General features: G+C 42.5%; 1 protein-coding gene across 1 annotated transcript in view; it reads left to right on the forward strand.

The window, feature by feature from the left end:
• The window catches only part of TRPC4AP (transient receptor potential cation channel subfamily C member 4 associated protein), a 36,732-nt gene that overhangs the window by 10,514 nt on the left and 6,051 nt on the right, over positions 1–20,167 (forward strand). Inside the window, exons 2-14 of the mRNA XM_066561546.1 lie at positions 488–616; positions 871–987; positions 3,540–3,597; positions 4,565–4,620; positions 6,756–6,884; positions 7,981–8,182; positions 9,676–9,864; positions 10,885–11,027; positions 15,153–15,284; positions 15,944–16,002; positions 17,988–18,089; positions 19,417–19,500; positions 19,800–19,890. Of these exons, the coding sequence (XP_066417643.1) occupies positions 488–616; positions 871–987; positions 3,540–3,597; positions 4,565–4,620; positions 6,756–6,884; positions 7,981–8,182; positions 9,676–9,864; positions 10,885–11,027; positions 15,153–15,284; positions 15,944–16,002; positions 17,988–18,089; positions 19,417–19,500; positions 19,800–19,890 (1,491 nt within the window). The remainder of the gene's footprint in view (positions 1–487; positions 617–870; positions 988–3,539; positions 3,598–4,564; positions 4,621–6,755; positions 6,885–7,980; positions 8,183–9,675; positions 9,865–10,884; positions 11,028–15,152; positions 15,285–15,943; positions 16,003–17,987; positions 18,090–19,416; positions 19,501–19,799; positions 19,891–20,167) is intronic.

A 20,167-nucleotide genomic window follows, 5' to 3' on the forward strand; every position in this document is an offset into this window, starting at 1 on the left:
CACTCTAAGTGACATCTGCATTAAGCTCTGTGCTGCTTAAGATACTTTTCATCTGTAAAATTCTGCAGCTACTTGTCCTGCATAAATTGCTGCATGGAAAGAGGTACTGGGTTGTCACAAGACAACACGACACACACTGCTGCTCTCAAGGTGGGAAAAAGGGAAATTTATTTTCTGACTCCAACATTTATAGATTTCCAAAAGTGGCAGTGGATTGGAGGGTGACAGTGCCACCTCTCCAATGACACTGGACAAACCAACAGTCCATCAGATTTCTCCTCCTCCAGAAAAGAATGCAAAACAATGAGTTATTTACAGAAAGTGTGTGAGAAACTTTGCTACAAGAATGTGAACATCAGAAGGCTTAGAAAATCTTGAAAAATCAGGGTGACACTGGATTTTGTGAGCTCTTTTTCCAGGAAGGTGATAAGCTTATTTTCCTAGTGATGAAGCACTGGACACATGGGAATCATACTCTTTTTTGCAGATCACAGAGGCCTTGTTGAAGGAGAGAGATAAACAGGCAAAATGGAATGGGATCCCCTTGCTCTTGCAGAAGCTGTATGAGCACAGCCACCCAAACAGTGACTTCTCCCAGTGCCAAAGCATCCTAAAGGTACTGCCTGCACCCTTCTTCCTAATTCAGAGAATTTTGTTGTGGCTTTCTTTAAAGTCTACTGTGATCATACTGTATTAATTTCTTAAGCTGTCTGCATGATGGTATCTGTCAAGAATTGGCTGGTAAGTAGGAGCTGGGGATGCAGGTGATGATTAGTCAGTGGGATTACACAGATAGTGAGAGATAATTGTGTTTCTAGTGATGAACAGTTTTCTTTTTGAACCATCTCTTTATTTTTCTCCTACCTGCAGGAAATTTCTCCACTTCTCTCGATGGAAGCCATGGTTTATGTCACAGAAGACAGAAAAGCTGCTCAAGAGTCCAGTTTCCCAAACACATACACATTTGATTTGTTTGGAGGAGTCGATGTAAGTGTGGTTTTTCAGTATCAAAAGATCTGCATGATAATCATCCCACTGAAAAATCTCTTCAGAGAGGTCTTTGAAGCTTCTGAATGCAAGCTACAGAATGACTTTACCAATTTATTGTCAAGCATTAGAATTGTGCCACTTTCTGTTAATCACAATTGGAAAAGGGTGTATTTTTCAAGGTGTTACATCCAAAGTGAGGTGTTTTGTTCTTATATGACACAGAACACCTGCCTGTTTCATTAGTCAGTCTTTTTTTACCTTAAAAAAGATTAGACCTTTAGTTCTAAATGAAGACAGTTTCAAATGATTCCTGGTTGTGAGATAAAATAACACAGTTGGCATTGGGGCAGTGAGATTTTCACTTAACACTGGGGGATCTGTGGCAGTTAAAGCACACCAGGGCTCTGTCTTAACCAGGTTGTCTGTGTTTATTGCTTCATCTCTGGCAGAGTTTTTAAGCAGAACTGGAGGTTTCTGTGGACATTCTGGCAATTCATCATTTTGTTTATTTGCTTTAATTCTACATTGCACAAATACCCATTTGCTCTGTTTTATGGTGCCTGACTCTGGCTTGGCTTTCATTAGAAATGTATTGTTTGTATTTTCCAGTAAACTAATTGATACTCTCTTTTTATTTCATTTAACTAAAGAGATTTTGCTATTTACTTTTTGTCACATTTATTTTTTGTTATTTTGTCTTTGTAACAGAAACAACATTTTTGTTATTTTATTTTTTACACAAGTAAAGCTTGCTTTTACTTAAAGCTGCTGTTTATGTTTTGAAATGAGCACTGGTTTAGTTGCTGCTGTCAGTTGAGGGCAAAAGCCTTCAGCTACCCAAGCAAGTGAGAACACTATGAAAATATTTAAATTTCCCTTTTTTTTAAAGGGAAATAGTGGTACTTTTGTATAAATTATTTTAACACAGTGCACAGAATCTGTGTGTTTTGGGGACAAGTTTCTGGTTTGGTTGGTTGGGGCTTGCTTGGCATCTCCCTTGGGCTGGAGATGGTTAATATCAGATCCACTGTAATGACCTGGTGGTATGGTCAGAGATTTGAATAGAGGTGGGTTTCATGTGATTAAAGGCAGTGATGGAAGCCAGTGCTGTGTATTTTTAAAAATCCTGCTCTAGGATTTGAAAGGGAAGAAGTTTGATCTGCTGGTGCTGTGTGTGCCATGCGCTGATTTATGTTGCAATATTTTGAGCTGTGGAACATGAGTAACTCTGAAGGACACTCAGTTTGCAGTGTACTCCCTAGGCTACAATGTGTGAGAGTTAAAATATTGTTGGATTCTGACAGCCTTTACATTGAGGAAGAACAAAACCAGCTCGGTGGCTCCTCCCTTTATATGAATTCATGTAAAATAAAGACCTCAGAGTGCAAATACACAAACCTCATAGATTTTATACCTGAATGTAACCCCATCCCAAGAAACACAATCTCATCATTCCCTTTCTGCTCCTTCTGCCTCTGGTGAGAGGCAGAAACCCCAAGAATTAAAGCATAAACCTCAAACTTTGAGATGTGCATTCTCCTTCTAAAACACAAGCCATTAGTATGAGATCTGTATTACTGCAGTCATTTTTCTCTACCCTATTAATGCTACAGCTACTACTACAAATATTGCTAAAAATGCATATTCCTCTTAAAAGCTGCCTATTATTTATTTATTTGTCAGTGCTTTTAATGTAGCCTCCAGTGATGCCAAGGTGGTTTCCTCTGTGTCTGGATCAATAGCTCATTAAAAGAAGATGGGACAAATAGATCAAGTTGTAAACTCCTAAATATCTTGTGAGTTGGCACTGACTGTGTGATGCCTGCATTGCTGTCAGCAATTTTAAACTGAATTTTAAAACCAGCAGCATTTGCAGTAGTTCTTGCAGAAGTCATCAGTTCCTTGTTTGCCAACTTTCATTTTTAAATAAAGCGCTGTTTTTTCAAATGTTTTAAGCTAAACCAGTGGTACACACTGGAACAACTAAAGATCAGTTCTGCATCAGTCAGAACCACAGTCCTGGTCTTGGAAAGCTAATTGTTACATTCCTTAAACAGAAATATATATGTAAATATACATACAGGATCCTGTACACAAGCAGTGGCTTTTTGGTGCTCAGATAAAATCTGGAGCTGCTAAATTCTGTCTGGACATGAAATGTTTTTGAAGCCCAGCAAGATTTAGGAAAAAGCCTTTGCAAAATTTGCATCTCTTTGCAGATTATTGCTAAAGGTTCCTTATTTTAAGAGATGTGTGCTCACCATCCTTGATGTTATCTGGAGGCATGTGAAATTACATTCCTTGCAAGCTCAAATTCTTTAAAACTTGCCAGTGGGAGATTATTTTGTACAGCTCTTACTGTTTCTTCAGGGTAAACGCAGCTATAATTTGTCAATATGATTTTGACACCAGTGGGGGTTTGATTGTAGAGCCTTCATTATTCATCTCTGTGACTTAAGCAGAAACAGGTTTGGCTTTGTCATTGGCAAATTAATTGGTTATTTGTATCTCAGTGATCATTCCCTTAATTCCTTGTCTTATTTTTACAGCTTTTAGTAGAAATTCTCATGAGACCAACTCTTATTACACAGAAAAAGAAGCAGAAAAGTAAGTAAATAGGTGCTTTATCTCTTTCTTTTCCCCAGTTTTGCTTGATGGTTCTGCTTCAGACAGAAATTGTTCTATTTTTCTGTTATTCTCTTTCCATCCCAGCAATTTCCTGTTGATTCATTTAGGAGTGAATCACTGTTTCTTTGTTCTCCCTGGTTCTCATTCGTGCTGGCATTTGGGAGAGTCACCTGTTTCTGGCACAGTTCTGGAGCTTCACGCACTCAGCACAACACACTTGACTCAAAGCACTAAATCTGCAATCACTGGAAACTCTTCTTGTTCCTGTGGCTACAGCTACAGTGAAAAATTATTAATAATAAGCCACAAAACATTGGTTATGTAATGGGAGCTGCAGAGATTGTAAGATGAGTAGCTCAGGAAAGCAGCACACTTTTTGTTACATGACTGCTCATTTCCACATTGCTGTAAGGACAGGGGGTGCAGTGACTTCAGCTCAGCTTTCCTGCTGGAACAGCTTGGCTGCAGTGTTTTCATTTCCCCTCTTTGGGATTCTGCTGCTTCACTGAGCCCTGCTGAGGGAAGGGAATGTCATGGTGCACCCTGTGCCTGCTAGCCAGGGAACTTCAAAGGTGAAGTGACTTGAACTGGAGCTTTAGGCAATTGAAGGTCTGTACTGAAAACATATTTTAAATATTAAAATGCTCTGGCAAAGCAGATTGGAAGTTTTTCTATGAAGTCCAGGTGCTGACAAAACAAGCATGAGTTTCCCGTGGAGAAAACTGCATGAACTGACTTTTTTTTCCCCATACAAAAATAATTTAACATGTGGACAGGTCGGGTGTAGAGTGTTTCTTGTGGCTTCTATCCCATAAGGCATTTGCATGTGTGCTCAGAGCTGGCAGCCTGGAGTTGTCACCCATCCCATAGCTCTCCATGTCCCTCCCATGGCAGGGGTGTTCCTTGGCAGGGAATGGCTGCTGACTGTCTGCTCTCTCCTTTGCAGTAAGTGATGACCTCATCAAGGACTGTTTAAGCATACTGTACAACACCTGTATATGTGTAAGTACAACTCTTCTGGTCTCTTTTTACATGTGCTACTTGATAAGATAACAAACAGACTCCTTTAAGTGTAATTTAAACTTCCTCTGAAGCTTTGCATAAAAATTCCTTCACTTAAATACAGCATCTGATGTGTTGCTCAAATAATTTGTTTTCTGACCTGCATTGTCAAGCTTGAGTTCCCTTGTTTGGATCTTTCTGTCTCTGTGTTTCCATAGGAAAGCTGTGCCAGCCTTTGTTAATGTTGCAGTTTAAAATCTGAAGCTGAGAATGGATGCCTGTTAATCCCGGCCACAGCTGCTCTTGTTCAGAATTGGGGCTGGCAAAGGGTTTTGAATTTGATCCTGCAACTCCATGTGCTGGATTTTAGTTCAGTTCAGTCCAGTCATGGCAGATCAGTGCAAAGGAAGGTGCTGGGTTAAGGGCCTCTGGAAATACCTTGTCATTAAAATCCTGAAGCTAAAAGCAAAGGCCTCAGATTATGCATACAGGAAACATCCTCAGGATTGTTTACTTCATCACACATCTCATTATGCCAGAGCCTAGGGAACATTGTTTAACAAAAATTGAAAAAAGAGCCAGTTAGTGGCTTGGAGCTCTTCCAAAAACATCAGTCTAATCTCCAGAGTTTGAGTCTTACTGGATCATGTCTCACTGATAAGGGTCTGTGTACACATGGGACAGGGAAGAGAGGGAACACTTTTTTCCTTGGCTTGGATGATTTATTTTTTTAACTGCAGGTAATGCAACTTTTGCAAACTGAGAATAGCATGATAAGCTAAAAAACAAAGTTTGTAATTTCTAGACTAGCTGCTCTGTTTTAATTCACTTTGGTATTACTGCAGGGATTGGAGGAGCAGTGTCCAGGATCACAGAAATGGTCTGTGGGCAATATTAGCTGGTTTTATGCTTATCTGTAAATATTGGGGAATTATCTTTGCCAGTCTGGTTCTGTGAGCACTGGGAATGTGTCTCATGGGTAAAGCACAGCTTTGCAAGCAGTGAGGATGAAGCTGTGAGTTCCAGGAAAGCCTGGCTGTGCTCTCAGCAGAGCTCAGAGCATGAAAGGCAGCCTTAAACTTGTTTTCCATGCCTCAATCTGACTTTGGGGTTCATCACCCCGTTCTTTTAGGCCAGTGCTCCATCTGGGTTGCTCAGACAGCAGTGCTGAGGTGTTGGGATCTTTAGCTTGTCAGAGTGACCCCAAGATGCATTGGAAAGTCTCTTTTCCCAGCCTGGCGCTTGAAGAAGGAGTCAGGGCTCTTCATTTCTCAGTCTCAAGGTTGTTTATTGTATCTTATCTATAAAATTCTTTTTCCTGCCCTGCCAAGGTCCATCCAGCAGGGCAGTTCCAGGCACTCTGCCTGCTCCCAGGGCAGTGTTATGTCTTTATACTAAAAACTACAATGTGTACAATGTTTACAATTACTTCCCAATACCTATCCCCTATGTTAGACAGTGAGCTTCTACTCTAAACCAATCCCAAAGTGCCACCATCACAGCAGAAGATGGAGGCCAAGAAGAAGAAGAAAGGCTGGACATGCCCAGTTCCCTCCATCTTGCCTCCTGGATCCCCATACCAAAAACCCCAAAATCTACTTTTCCACCCCATGATAACTTCACTATTATTCTATCTAAACTGTTTTGGCTTGCTGGTCTTCATCTAAGGTTGATGATTTACTCCATGGGTCATAATCAAACCCACAGGTGTTCTGGGCTCTGTGCCAGGGTCTCTGAGCCCCCTGGCAGGCTCCTGGCCATCCTGGACTGCCAGAGGGATGTCCTGGGTTCCCACACTGAGGCTTTAGGAGCTGCTGCGTGTGCAGACCATGGCATGGAGCTGGTCACAGTTTGTATGCAAAGCAGAGCCCAGCCCCTGTGGTGTGTGCCCAGGCAGGCAGGGTTGGCTTTGGATTCAGACAAGGAAACAGCTGCCTTGAGGTGAAGCCTCTCAAGCTGCACCACATTGACTCCAAACCAGGACTGGAGATGGCTTTTTGTTCCCATAAACACATTCCCTGGTTTCAGGAGCAGCTGGCTCAGCACCACATCACCTGTAGGGCTGTCCTGGCTGTGATGTGCTGTGTGGCTGCTCAGGGTGGGCTCTCACTGGGCCTGTGTGTGCTCATTTCCAGACAGAAGGAGTCACAAGGCGGCTGGCAGAGAGAAATGACTTTGTGTTGTTCCTGTTTACACTGATGACAAACAAAAAGACATTCCTACAAACTGCAACACTCATTGAAGATATCCTGGGAGTTAAAAAGGTTAGTTACTGCTTTCTTCATATAATTTTTATGGCATTTCAGCCTAGTGGAGGAAAGAGAGCTGTTGCTTTGAAGAGTTCCTGAGGATAGTCCTCAAAGCTGCCATTCTCACTTCTTGTAGCTTATTTGAAACCTGCCTGTTCACACTGGTAATTAACTTCAATCACTTCTCATAAAGAAGCCAAGCTACTCCTGTGGTGTCATACTTGTAGTGCTTTTACCCAGTTCAGAGAATGGTGGCAGCTGTGTCCCCATGGTCTGAGTCATTAAAGAATAGCCCATGTTACAGACAAAGAAAATGAACTTCATATAAATTCAGTTTTCATCCTTGCCTGCTGATTGTATTTGACATACTTCACTTGTCTTCCTCATATCTGGGAGCTTTCCTGTGTGTTCCTGGGTGTTTGTCACCTCTCTGAGAAGTTGTAGGCTGGGGACACAGGGCACTTAAATCTCCTGCACAAACCTGGTTATTGAACTTATTTACCAGCATCATTGCAGCTCAGTGCCCTGGTGTGATGCCAGTAAAACACTCGAGGTGTAACCTTGGGAAAGCCTTGATTGGAAGGAGCCTGTGTGCATTTTGTGGAGAAGGCCAGGAGTCTGTAACCTAATACTTTATTATTTAGAATAAGATTGAGGTTGATGTGTTTCCTGAAATAGGAAACAAGCTCAGTTTATCTCAACAATTTCTTTTGAAAGCTGTTTTCAACATCTTTTTTATTAAAAAGAACTTCTGATAAAAAGACTGAGAAATAATTTAGAAGTTCTTATCTGTGAGTTTTGAAGAAAAGACAGGATTGGAAAACAAAATTGAAACTTCTAATACCTAAACATAATTTATGTTTTAAATCAGGTTGTGGTTTTGTGAGTTTTTTAGTTAAAAAAAGGCCCCCAGATTTTTTTGTAAATATAAAAATAGTATTTAAAATATGGATATCTGTCCTTTTGGAATTGCTAAACCTGACAGCTGTTGTAAATCCCAGCTGCTTCTCCTTTGCTTTACTGGAATAACCCAGAGAGCTCCCCAGGGAGGATCTGCCTGTGTTCACTTGCTGTCCATCCCATGTGACTGAGCTGCTGTTGTGTCCTCCAGGAAATGATCCAGCTGGATGATATTCCCAACCTGGCCAGCCTGGTGTCCAGCTTTGACCAGCAGCAGCTGGCCAACTTCTGCAGGATCCTGGCTGTCACCATCTCGGAGCTGGACACGGGCAGTGATGACAAGCACACACTTCTGGCCAAAAATGCCCAGCAGAAAAAAAACTTGGGCCCTTCCCGAGCTGAAATTAATCAAGGTAATTGTTGTGTTGTGAACAAATTAGAATAATCTCAGCAATGTATAAAGTTTTCCTCTTCTCAGTGCCACACAGTGTTATGTTTCTGAAAGATACTGAAAGTGTTGTGTCTTACAAAGCATTTTTCTTGATTCACTCCCCTCAGATTGTTTCCTGAAAATAATGTTTCCTGTTGGTGAAACTGTGTAGCATTTGGTTTCATGTGGTGTTGCTAATTAGGTGGGTTAATTGCTGTCATTTCAGCACTCTCTGAGTGGCTTAAAATAATTGGATTTGTTTTCTGTGCCTTAGCCACGTCCATGGACTTCCCTCCAGCAGCTCTCAATAATTCTGTGTCCTCCATAAAATATGAATTCTTGAGCTAAAGCTGTCTGCAGTGTGGTTGCTGTTGGAGCAGTTCCTTCTCTGATTTTATCTGATATTGTCCTGAACAGGATGTCTTGTCTTTATCAAAAAGAGAAGTGTGTTTAATATTAATTGTGTTGCCCAGTGTTACCAAACCAGCCTTGGAAATCTGTGGGGCTGGTCTCAGCCTTAACTTTGGGCACAGTTCAGCTTTCCTTATTGTGCTGAGTACTTCTCAGGTGCAGAAGTCTTGCCTAGAAGGATGAGTAGGAATTGAAAAAGGTAAAGTACCATCAGATGTAGATTGTGCTGTTTTCAGCTCTTGCTGTGCTGAAAAGCTTTTGGGCTTCTGAAGCAGATATTTGCATAGGCCCATGCCAAGCAAATGTTTAGCTAATCTTTTTTTTATGGGCACAATCAGAGACTGATTCAAAGGCTGTACAGTATATTCTATTTTTAAAATTTTATCAGGGAGCTTATTCATTCAGAGATGCAACTCTTTCATGTAATGTTCATGGCCAAAATCTTTGTCCTTTTCTCCTTGCCCCTGCAAGTGGGAGGTGAAGCTTTAGCCATGTATCTTTAATAAACAGGTCCTGTCATTAAATTATTCTTGAAGGCAAACTGCATCTCCCCAAACATTTGCAGAGCAGTGACTCCTGTCCTTGCACTGCTCTTTTTGAGGGTGCAGCTCCACAGTTAAAACCCTCACACCTGGGGCTGCTGTGGTGTGTTCTCCTCCTATTTTGCTCCATGAGGAGCTAATTCAGGAACCTTTTACTTGAAAAGCTGTCAGCTTTCCTCTCTGCTGCTGCAGGGAGCCAGTTCAGTCACTACAGACCAACAACACAGGAGGGAAAATGAAGGAGGAAAGGGGAGGTGGAGCTGGCCCCATCCAAAGGCTGCTGCTTTATTTCTGCCAGCTTGGTTTTCAGCCAGATCAGTTCCTTGATAAGACTGGAGAGCAGCCCTGAATTGTTCTGGGGTATGGATGCTCTCTTCCAGTCCTTAACAGAAGAATGTGCTGAGTTCTTCCATCTTCAGATCTTTTTAACCAGCTCTTTTTAACCATATACTTCTGTATTCCTAAAGCAGATGTGCTGGTGATCTTACACTGTAATCAAATTCTTTCTCTTTATTATTTTCAGCTACACTTCTGAATATTCCAGGCTTCATCGAGCGGTTGTGCAAACTGGCCACAAGGAAAGTGTCTGAAACAACAGGGACTTCCAGCTTCCTGCAGGAGCTGGAGGAGTGGTACACCTGGCTGGACAATGCCCTGGTGCTGGATGCACTGATGAGAGTGGCAAATGAAGAGGCAGAGCAGAGCAGTACAGGTACCTGGCTTGCATCCCTCCACCCACCAGCAGCTGAGGCATGTCTCAGCCTTGCTCAGGGTTTGTCAGGTGTTGCTTTTTCTGTCATCTTTTCCTGATTCCACTTTCCTTCCATGGAGGACTCACATATCAACATTTAGGTCTGACTGCTGTTTTGTTCTCATGTAGCACTGACTTTTTTACTGAATTAAAATTAGCTAAAGGAGAGACCCTCCAGCAGTGTGTGCCCTTTGCATGCCTAGCTAACACTGAAGGGCTGTGCATCCTCAGCCCTAAATTCCTCTGGAGTGATTAAAACAACCCTCCTGAGGTGAGTGGCTTCACCAGCATTTTACTCTAAAACTTTGGCAAATGACTTTGGGTTCAAATGCATCATACCAAGCAAGTGGTCCCTTCTTTAAAAAGGAAAGATAGTTCCAGCTAAATTAAAGAAGTTAATGGAAAAAAAAAATTCTTCCAGTGGAACTGTTAATACAACCTTAGGAAAATGCTTTGGAGCATGTGTGTGGTTTGTTTCTTCACCCTTTGGGATGACAAAAATGCAGTGTATGTCTGGTAGAACTCAAAGTACTTCACACTCCTGTTTCAGCTCTTAGCAGGGTAATTCTCTCTAAGGTTATGAAATTTATTTAACTTCGACCTAAGAATACTGGTAGTGAGGTATAAAATGAAAATAGATTTAATAGTAAGTGCTTCTGATAATCTCCCATCTACTTTTATTACCTTTCTGCCATGCCCTGGTGCAGTAGTCTATTAATTCATTTAGGTGAGCCTACTTATTTTAAGGAGATGCTGCCATTTAGTTTGTTATGGAAAAAGATTTCAGCTATATATATATTTTTCTCTAGCATGTAATTCAAATTGGTTATTTGCTGTACATTATTATTTTGAGTTAAGAAGAAAATTCCAGCAGATGTGTGCTGTTCCTGCATCTGCAGTGTTCAATGTAAAAGCAACAACTGTAACAAATCATTTCCTGTTGAAGCTGCCTCAGAGTCACATCTTTGCCATCTTTTTCAGAGTCTTCAGATGAGAGTGGACTGGCCAACACCTCCACAAGGACACAGCTGCCCCAGTCCATGAAGATCATGCACGAGATCATGTACAAGCTGGAGGTGCTCTATGTTCTCTGTGTGCTGCTCATGGGCAGGCAGAGGAATCAGGTGAGCCCCAGTGGATGCCCACACTCACACTTGGTGTCTCTTTAAACCTGAGTGCTCATGAGTGAGATCATGGGCACAGAAATGCCAGGGCAGAGCTGAAGCTGCAAAGCTGGGCAGTCCCATCCTGGCAGCCCTGCCCAGAAACCAGGCAGCATTTCACTGGGAGCAGCTGGGGCAGGGCTGCCCACACACTGCTCTGGTGCAGGAGGGATGCAGGAAGTGTGTGGCTACCTGGATGATGTCAGGAGTTCTCCCCCCTCCTGGTGCCCACTTTGGATGGAGCCCCTTCAGGCCTTACCCTTCTTTGGCTGCTTTCACTTTTGGCAATGCTCTGGATGATTTTTGCAGCATATTGCCATGACTTGGCAAAGTGTTCAACCCCCAGCTGGGAAGGTGCACTTCAGTGCTGTCAGCACTGGTCACTGCCTGCAAATCCCACTCATCTGTTCCTTTGCCTTTCTTCCTTTTAAAATGAAAAAAAAAAAAAAAAGTTCCCTGCCTCACACAGGCTTATGAAGAACCAGTCACTGCAGCTTGGCTGTGGTTTGATTTAAATAGGTCAAAAGCAGGTTGTGAAGGGAAAACCAAAACAGTCCTTGGTGAGGTTTTGACAGGCTTCCAGCTTTGGCAGTCTGCTCAGCTCAGCAGAGCTTGGCATAGCAGGGGCATTCAGATGTCCTGGACACTGGGAGGGCCAAAAGAAAGGCTGTTATGTTAGGCAGGAGAGGCTGTGTTGTGAGCAGGGGGTTGGGGCACATTTATCTGCAGTATTCTGTTCTCTGGTAGTAACCTCCCAGGGTATCAGTCACAAACACCCCCCAGGGCAATCTCCTAAATCTCTTAATCTGAATACAGGTGCAGTTGCAGCTCAGTCCCAAACATAGCTCACCTGTTCCCTCCAAACCTGCAGCAGAGCTTGAGGACCTCCCATCTCTGCAAGTGTTCAAGGCTGGGGTTTGGAGCAGCCTGGTCTGGTGGAAGGTGTCCCTGCCCATGGCAGGGCTTTAACATCCCTTCCATCCCAAGCCATCGTGGGATTTTGTGACTCTAAGCAGACACTTGGCATTAAAAGAAGCAGATTCTGCATAAGAAGAAGCAGAGAGAACCAGTAATTCTTGCAGAAACCATAAACAACTCCTAATCATGTTGTCATTCCTTTTAGAAGTGCTGTTCCTGTTAGGCATGAAATAAAATGTAAACAAAGCCCAAAACATAACTGAAACTAGCAGAACATGGATCTATTAGAAGGACTTTTTATTTTCCATTGTATCAAGGTAGATAATTCATCCCTGCCTGAGTTCCCTACAAGAATGCAGGTTTAGAGATTCTGCAGAAACAGCTTGCAGCCTGCACTCACACTCATCCTGCTGCAGCTGAATGTGCTGGATTCCTTCCCCCCCTAGGTCACTTGTGGTGTGTTCCTGTCAAATGTGACAAGGCAAAAAATCTGCTGCTGAAGATGAATTTATATTTTAATTTCCTGGGAAAACAACCCTTATCCTTCATCTGCTATTTCTGCCCCCATGCAGATGGGGAAACTAAGGATAAAGGTGGCCTGCAGTTCACTTCTTCCCAGGATTGATTCAGGACTGGAGTTGAATTCTTGAAGGATTTGAGTCATTGCATTCCCAAACACTTCTTGTCCAGAACTAGGGAATTTTGTTTGTTTGTTTGTTTGTTTTAGAGTTTTGTTTTGGTTTTTGTTTGTTTGTTTTTGGGGGAGTTGGTTGGGGGGTTGTCCTTCATTTTGTTGTGCTTCATTTTTTTATTTTTGTTTTGATTTGTGAAATCCTCTGCCTTTAAAACACATGCTACTGCCTTCATTCCTTAATCTGCATAAGACTTGTGTGGCAGATGTGAATCCCCTGCCCTTCCTGAGAGCCAGGCACAGGAGGGCCTGGAGCTGAGCTGTTCTCCATGGGAAGCTCTGGAGTGCAGGCACAGCAGGTGCAGCAGCACCCTCAGACAAGCATCTCAGCTGCTTTTTGGTCTCTTTTCTGGGAAGGAATAAAAGCACAGGATTTGTTGTACCAGTCTGAGCAGCCAAAGGACTTGCTGGTTTAAGATTGGATTCATTTTGCATTGAATTTTATTAAGGGCATCACAAACCTGCTTCAGTTTGCTGTAATCATTGACATAATGGTTTGGCATTTGCTTGAAGCAAGGTGCAGCCTCCCAAACTCAACCTGTCCCCAAATGAATCTCTGAATGTTTGGTTTAAACTTGATTGCTGGCTAATTTGCATAAATGGAGAACTCTGGTAGCAGTGACTTAACTCCTCCTGTTGCCATGTTGGGGATGACCTCACCCTTGGGAATAAGTGGTGTTTCTCTGCAACTCTGGGCCTTTGCTGCCTTGTCATTATGGTCACACCCTAAATTACTCTCCTTATGTATTTTTCTAGGCTGTCCTGCATGTCTGTGTTGTGGTGAAGAGCCATCAGCTGATTTCCTTGTTCCTGCTGTCAGGAGCCACACTGCACACACACAAACTCAGCTTAGCAGAGACAGTTTTAGTCTTGAGAAAGCAACAGAGCAATTTCTGTGAAGCTGGATGGCAGCAGGAAAAAGCTAAAGTAGCTTGAAAGTTGAATATAGAGCAGGGATTGTCTTGGCATCCTCAGGGAGAGTCATTGTAATGAGTTTGGGCTCTGGGAGAGAGTGATGCAGAGGCAGTGACATGACTGAGGAGCTTGGTCAGGTGAGAATTCAGAGCTGAGCAAACTAAACAGCCCAGATTTGAAATCTGAGGCATTTGGAAAGGAGCAGATTGAGGAGTTAAAACTGAGTGTACAGAGCTGTTCCTTTAGTGAGGGTTGAGGCTCTTGGCTTCCTCCTGTTGTGCCTGTGCCATGGAGGGATAGGGGCACTACAGGGAACACTTTGTTCAGAGAGATTCCTGTCCAAGAGAGTTTCCAAATAATGAAGCACCAGAGGACTCCAAGCTCAGCAATCTGTCAGGGCAGTGTGGGTGGGAAGGAGCTGGATGCTCCTCAGGTGTGTATTTGAGGTGCCCAGCATAAATTTCTGATTTCCATAAAGGTGGGATAGCTGGTGGCTACAGCCAAGAGGAGTGCAAAAAGCCATCAGCTGTGCTGCAAACTAGAACCAAAACCTGTAAAACAGCATCAGCTTCAGATATTTTGATTCATTCAGGTGTTTGAGTAAATAGAACAAAGTAGATTGATCTGCTTGAAATGCTGCTGGTTACAGTTCTGGATCTTGGGACAACCTGGGGTATTTTTAAGTGATTTTGTTTGTTAATTTTAAGGAACATGTCCATTACTTGGGCACTTAATTTTTGCAAAATGTTGCACATTCCAGTCATGTGGTTTTCATTTGAAACCACATCTCAAGGAATAATGTTTATACTAGGTCTACATCTAATAAGAATCCCACTTTCCCTTACTCCTCATCTTTTAAATTCCTTACATCAAAAGTATCCCAGCTTGGACTGAAGGTATTGAACAGGTGTTCACACCAAAATTATTAGCTTTTTTATATGAATTAAAGATATGTACCAGGCAGACCAGGCAGATAAATGAACCTGAGCAATATGACATTTTTTTTCTCTAAAGTTCAGCTTCTCTTTAACCTGAAGGAGTAGAGTGGTGTGGTTGTGTTACTGCTGGACTCTGCTCAGGTGTTTTGATGAACAAAACCAATATTGATGGGGGTGTTTTTTTGCCATCAGAGGCCTGCCTGAGCAGCAGCTGTGTGTCTGCAAAGGGCAAAGACACTTAGGGGCTTGAGTGGCTGCAGAATATCCCCAGCTCAGCTGTTTGGTGTAAAGTGCATTTTCAGTGTGCTGGAAGTGATGTCCTGATGCCCAAAGCAGCTTCCAGAGATGCAGTGGTTAAATGGAGTTCTGGTGAAGAGCTTTATCCCAAAATCAGTGCTTGGGTTAAACTTGTTTTCTATCCAGTGATATCCAGTGTGGATGTTTTCTATCCACATCCACAAATGGAAGCTGCTGCACTGTGGTTAACACAAACACTTGCTGTTTGAGACAAGAATTCACATCCTTTTGGCAGAGGATGACATCACTGAGCCCTTCTGTTTGCAGACTACATTAAATCTGTGTTTAGGCTGGAGCAGACATGTTTGTACCTCTCTTGTTCCCCAGGTTCATAAGATGATAGCAGAGTTCAGACTCATTCCTGGCCTCAATAACCTGTTTGACAAACTCATCTGGAGGAAGCACTCGGCCTCAGCCTTGGTTCTGCACGGACACAACCAGAACTGTGATTGCAGCCCGGTGAGCAACCTCTGCAGTTCTGCAGTGGATTTTCATCCTGGCACACAGTTCTGAGGAGCTGTGCTGAGTAACTGGGTGTTTGTATCATCAGTGACTTGAGATGCTGTAGCACTCACATTTTGGGGGATTATTGATTTCATTGAAGTCTATCCTTGGCTCCTGTTAGCAATGCAGCAGGGCCAGTTTAGCCTCTCCCCTCCTGGTTTGTTTGTTCATTTGAAGGAACACATCCATTTTGGGAACTGAGAAAGGAGTAAATTTCTGAGCCTGGAGGCCAGAGGTAGAAGACAACCAAAATTCAAAGAAAAGCTACCTAGGAGAGGCACAGAGTACAAATTGTGCCACAGTCACCTTTAGGGGGTTGGGTTTGTGTGGTCTTTCCAAACCTAGACATTCTGAATTGATCAGTACAATTCTAAGCTTTTTTGCCTTTGCAGTGAGAAGGAATTACCTGTTATGTGCATAGACTTGGAGGCAATCTCCACTTCTATTTTGGGAAGTGCAGCCTCTCCATTTGTGCAAGTCATTTGCTCTGCTGTCCAAAGGGGGTTGATTTGGAAAGGTTTTCCATTCAGCTGTTTCATGCCTGCTTGATAACTAATGATAGCCAAAAATACTAAAGAAATGATATTTTTTTTACCTTTCTTGTCTCCTTTTAGGACATTACTTTAAAGATACAATTCTTGAGGCTTCTTCAGAGCTTCAGTGACCACCATGAGTGAGTATGAGAAGCTGTGGTGGGTTGTGACTTGGTGCTGTTTGCCTGGCTGTGGTTCCAGGTGTCCTGGGCACAGGGCAGGCTCCATGTGAAGGGAATGTTGTGCTGTCCCTAAACTTCATGTTCCTTTCAGCTCTTGCTGTAACAGCCTAAGAATTTGCTCTGTGGTGGGCATGTCTGAATATGTCTGAATATGGGTTTAACCATATTAAACCCATAATATGTGGGTTCAACCCAGCCCATTTTGTCTTGTGTTGAGATGAGCTGCAACATGTACAGGATGAGTTAACACTTTCTGGCTGAAGGAATAAGGAGGCAGCTTTCTTCTTTTTTTGCCTTTTACTGAGAGCTGACAGTGAGCCAGGGAAATACAAAGAAATCTCCTGTCTGCCTTCAAAATAAATCCTTAGGAAAACTTGGGTGTGCTGGAATAATTAGAGGGGTGGTGCAGTTTGCTTGGGGTTATTTAATATTTAATATTTAATGCTGTGCTGCTGGTACAGAGGTGTTTGAGACTTGTAGAATTGCATCCTGCATTCCATCAGTCCTGGGAGATGGTGTCCCTTCCTTACAAACTCCTGTGTTAGAGGCATGGTGCACTTGAGGTGCTGCTCATTCCTAGAGCCAGACTGGTATTTTTGTGCAGGATTTTAGTCCTGTTGGATGGATTTCAAACATCAGCCTTTTGGATTGTGGAATATTAACTTGGAGAATGCAGGAGGCTGAACATAGAGAGGGAATGCTGACCTGTTGTAAATCCTTCATGCAAGATATTATTTGCCTGGGAATCGCTCCAGGTTTTCCAATAAAATCTCTACAGGTGATGTTACTACTTAATTGGCTGCTACAAAGATCTCAGGCTTGTTTGAGCAGAAAACAGCTCCCAGGTGTAGCATTGGAACAAGTGGAATCTGTTTGGGGGGTTTAAGTAATAACATGAACTTTCTATGAAATCACAGATAAGCTGAGTTAACTGAGGACAAGCTGAGAGCAAAGTACTTGTATGCTGATGTTCATTCAGTGAAATTATGTCCAAACCAGACTTGCAGAGCTGTTCATTGCAGGGAGAGAAGGGCTCTGTTCTCATTGCAGAAACCTGGTCAGTCCACATCAAAGGAAGCTTTACACAAGAGCCTCAGTGAGCACTAACCTGATGAGAGTGTTGGAAACAAGGAACCTCACACTCATCACTGCATCCTCTGCCCCCTGAGCTTTGCTGAAAAGGAATCTTTGCTGTCTGATTTTGAACACTTGCAAGCAGAAAGACTCTCAGGGAGCACACTGTGGGCAAAGGGGGCCCCTGGACTACATTTCTACTCTGTCAGATTTATTCTTTACAGACAAAATAATTTATTTTCATTATGAAAAGTTCAGTATTTGATAAAGAATTTATGTACGTTCCTGGGATTTATATCCATTTTTATTTGGATCTTTACTTTTCATGATATATTTAAATATTTCCAGGGTAGAGTTTGTTCAGGTAATAAAATACCAGGATGACTTAATCCTTTTTTTGCAGTTTCTGCTTTCTTACTTAGAAAGAGATTTATTACTTAAAAAGAGCAGTCACTATAGGGTGGAGGAAAACTTCAGGAAATAGTGAAAAGGTTTGCTATTTTATACTAATTTCGGTCTGAAATTCAGCAAATGTTGGTCTAGATTTTTTTTTAAAAAATTAGCATTATCCAGAAGAAAATACTTACAAACCATAAGATCCCAAACAAGTCAGCAAAGAACCATCATCTCAAAGCTGGTCAGTGTTGGAAGTGGCATTTGGTAAATTTTGGAGGAGGTTTTCCCAAGCTGCAGCTGGCTGGCCTGCTACAGGGAGCAGAGTGGGAATGCTGTGAAGAGTAGCCAGGAGAAAGCAGCTTGCCCAGTCCTGCAGCCCTTGCAGTCCTGTGGCTCTGCTTTTCATGAAATTGCATTTTTGCCTCTTGAATTCATCCTGCTTTTCTCTCCTCCTCCCCACTGTCTTGCTTTAGGAACAAGTATCTCCTTTTGAACAGCCAGGAGCTGAATGAGCTGAGTGCAATCTCCCACAAAGCCAACATCCCTGAAGTGGATGCAGTGGTCAACACTGACAGGTGAGAGGGGAATGAGGGTGTTGGTCACAATTTAAGAGTTTGGGAAGCACTTCCAGTGTAAGTTTGACATCAGCTGTTGTGTTTGACCTCTGTGTGTCCACTACACTTCCATTTCAGTGACTCCTTTCAGTGGGAGGTGTCCAGGCTTGTGGGATGTTGATGGTCATTAGCAAATCTCAGGTGGGCTTGTGCTCAGAATAAGGTGCTTTAAAAACAAAAGGAGCTTTAAAGCCCTAAAAAAAAGGGGGTTGAGTTCATGGCTCAGACTTCACTGTGATGTGCTGGGTCTGCCTGTCTGACCTTCCTCAGGTTGGGCATTGCAGACAGACATGGAAAATAAACTGTCATCCCTCAAATCATTTAATTGCTATTAAAGCTTAGTTCTGGCATTCAGGAGCAGTGTGTGCACACATAAATGTCCATTTCCAGGCTGCATGAACACATCCAAGTGTCTGCTGAGAATATTTTAACAGCAGCTAATAACCTGAATAAGCTAAATTAGATTAACATGTTAAACCACTTAGACAATCTCTTCTCTTGCATTTGAGTATCTGTTAGATGGACTGTTTTGATCTAATAATCTCTTTAATACATGATTCTGGTGTTATAAAGCTCAGCAGATGGAAGGTTGTTTGCAGAATTTATTTTGTCAGAGTACTCCCAGAGTATCAGCAGGAACCTGGTCTGCACAGAGCAGATTTACCTCACTCCAAAAGGGAATCTCTAAGAGGATTTCTAGATTACAGTCATTATCATAATACTGTGTCTAATTGGGAAGAAGTTTTTTTTTCACCCCTAGCATTTAGTTTTCAAGTTGCTTTTCTTGATACATGAGATCATGGCATTACTTCTGAATGAATTCAATGCAGGTGGATGCTCCACTGAAGGTGCTGTTTAATACAAGTAAAATTGCAGTTGTACAGCCTAATGTAGCACACAGCTTTCCATATCTGCTCTGCCTCCTAAATGGAATTTAAACTTCCCTTTACATTTTTTGAGGGGGAAAAGGAGGTTTCTTTCATTCCTAAGCTCAAATGTAGTATTTTTTTCTTGATTCACACAAGGTGTGAATTGCTATTTCTGAAATTATTAAAATTTGGAGAGTAAGTTTTTATTTTGGACTTATTTGGAAGTCATGTTGCAGATATTGCAGATATTTACCAATGGCAGTGAGGAGAACTCCTCTGCTGGTAGAACTAGCACAATATTTGTACTGTGTACTTCAATACTGAGATTGGATCATCAAAAGCTCTGGAGCAGTGACTGAATTCAGTGCTCAGTGCTTGCCCAGCCCTTCCACTCAGCTGTGATTTCTCCCCTGCTGCAGGAGCCTTGTCTGTGATGGGAAGAGAGGTTTGCTGACCAGACTGCTTCAGGTCATGAAGAAGGAGCCAGCAGAATCCTCCTTCAGGTGGGTTCACTTTGCCTCTGAGGAGGTGTTTGAGACCCCTGGGATGTAGCTTTGGTTTTGTCCAGCTTAGAGCTGCTGAGAATGTTGGAGAATAGGCAGTGGAAAGTTCTGGCTTTGTTGTGCTGTGGTGGCAGTGCAGGTGTGAAGAAATCACAGCCAGTGATTTTCTGCAGGACCAACAGGTCTGACTCCAGCTTCAGAATGGAATGAAACAGTTCAGGAAACTGGATTTAAATTGCAGTTGTGATCAAGCACTTCCCTTGCCCCAAAACTAACACCTCCTTTCTTATTTTTCTCAGGTTTTGGCAAGCAAGGGCAGTTGAAAGTTTTCTGCGAGGCACCACCTCCTATGCAGACCAGATGTTCCTCCTCAAGAGAGGGCTCCTGGAGGTAAGTAAATTTATGTCAGGCATCCTCCATAGCAATCAAGAAGGATTTATCTGCAGTGAACCAAAAGAGGATAAAAATGTAGTGTTAAATATTATGATGGGTTTAGCAGAGAGGTGAAGGCCACTCAAGCTGCCCTCTGCAGTAGTGGGGGAATTAACACTCAGGGAGATAAGTCAGGATCACACTTTACTGGAGAAATCACAATGGATGCAGCAATAATAATAACAAATGAAAAACTGCCCCTTATTCCTGTGTAACTGTGACAAATACTGGGAAC

Source organism: Molothrus aeneus, chromosome 17 (assembly GCF_037042795.1).
Source record: "Molothrus aeneus isolate 106 chromosome 17, BPBGC_Maene_1.0, whole genome shotgun sequence".
Lineage (NCBI taxonomy): Eukaryota > Metazoa > Chordata > Aves > Passeriformes > Icteridae > Molothrus > Molothrus aeneus.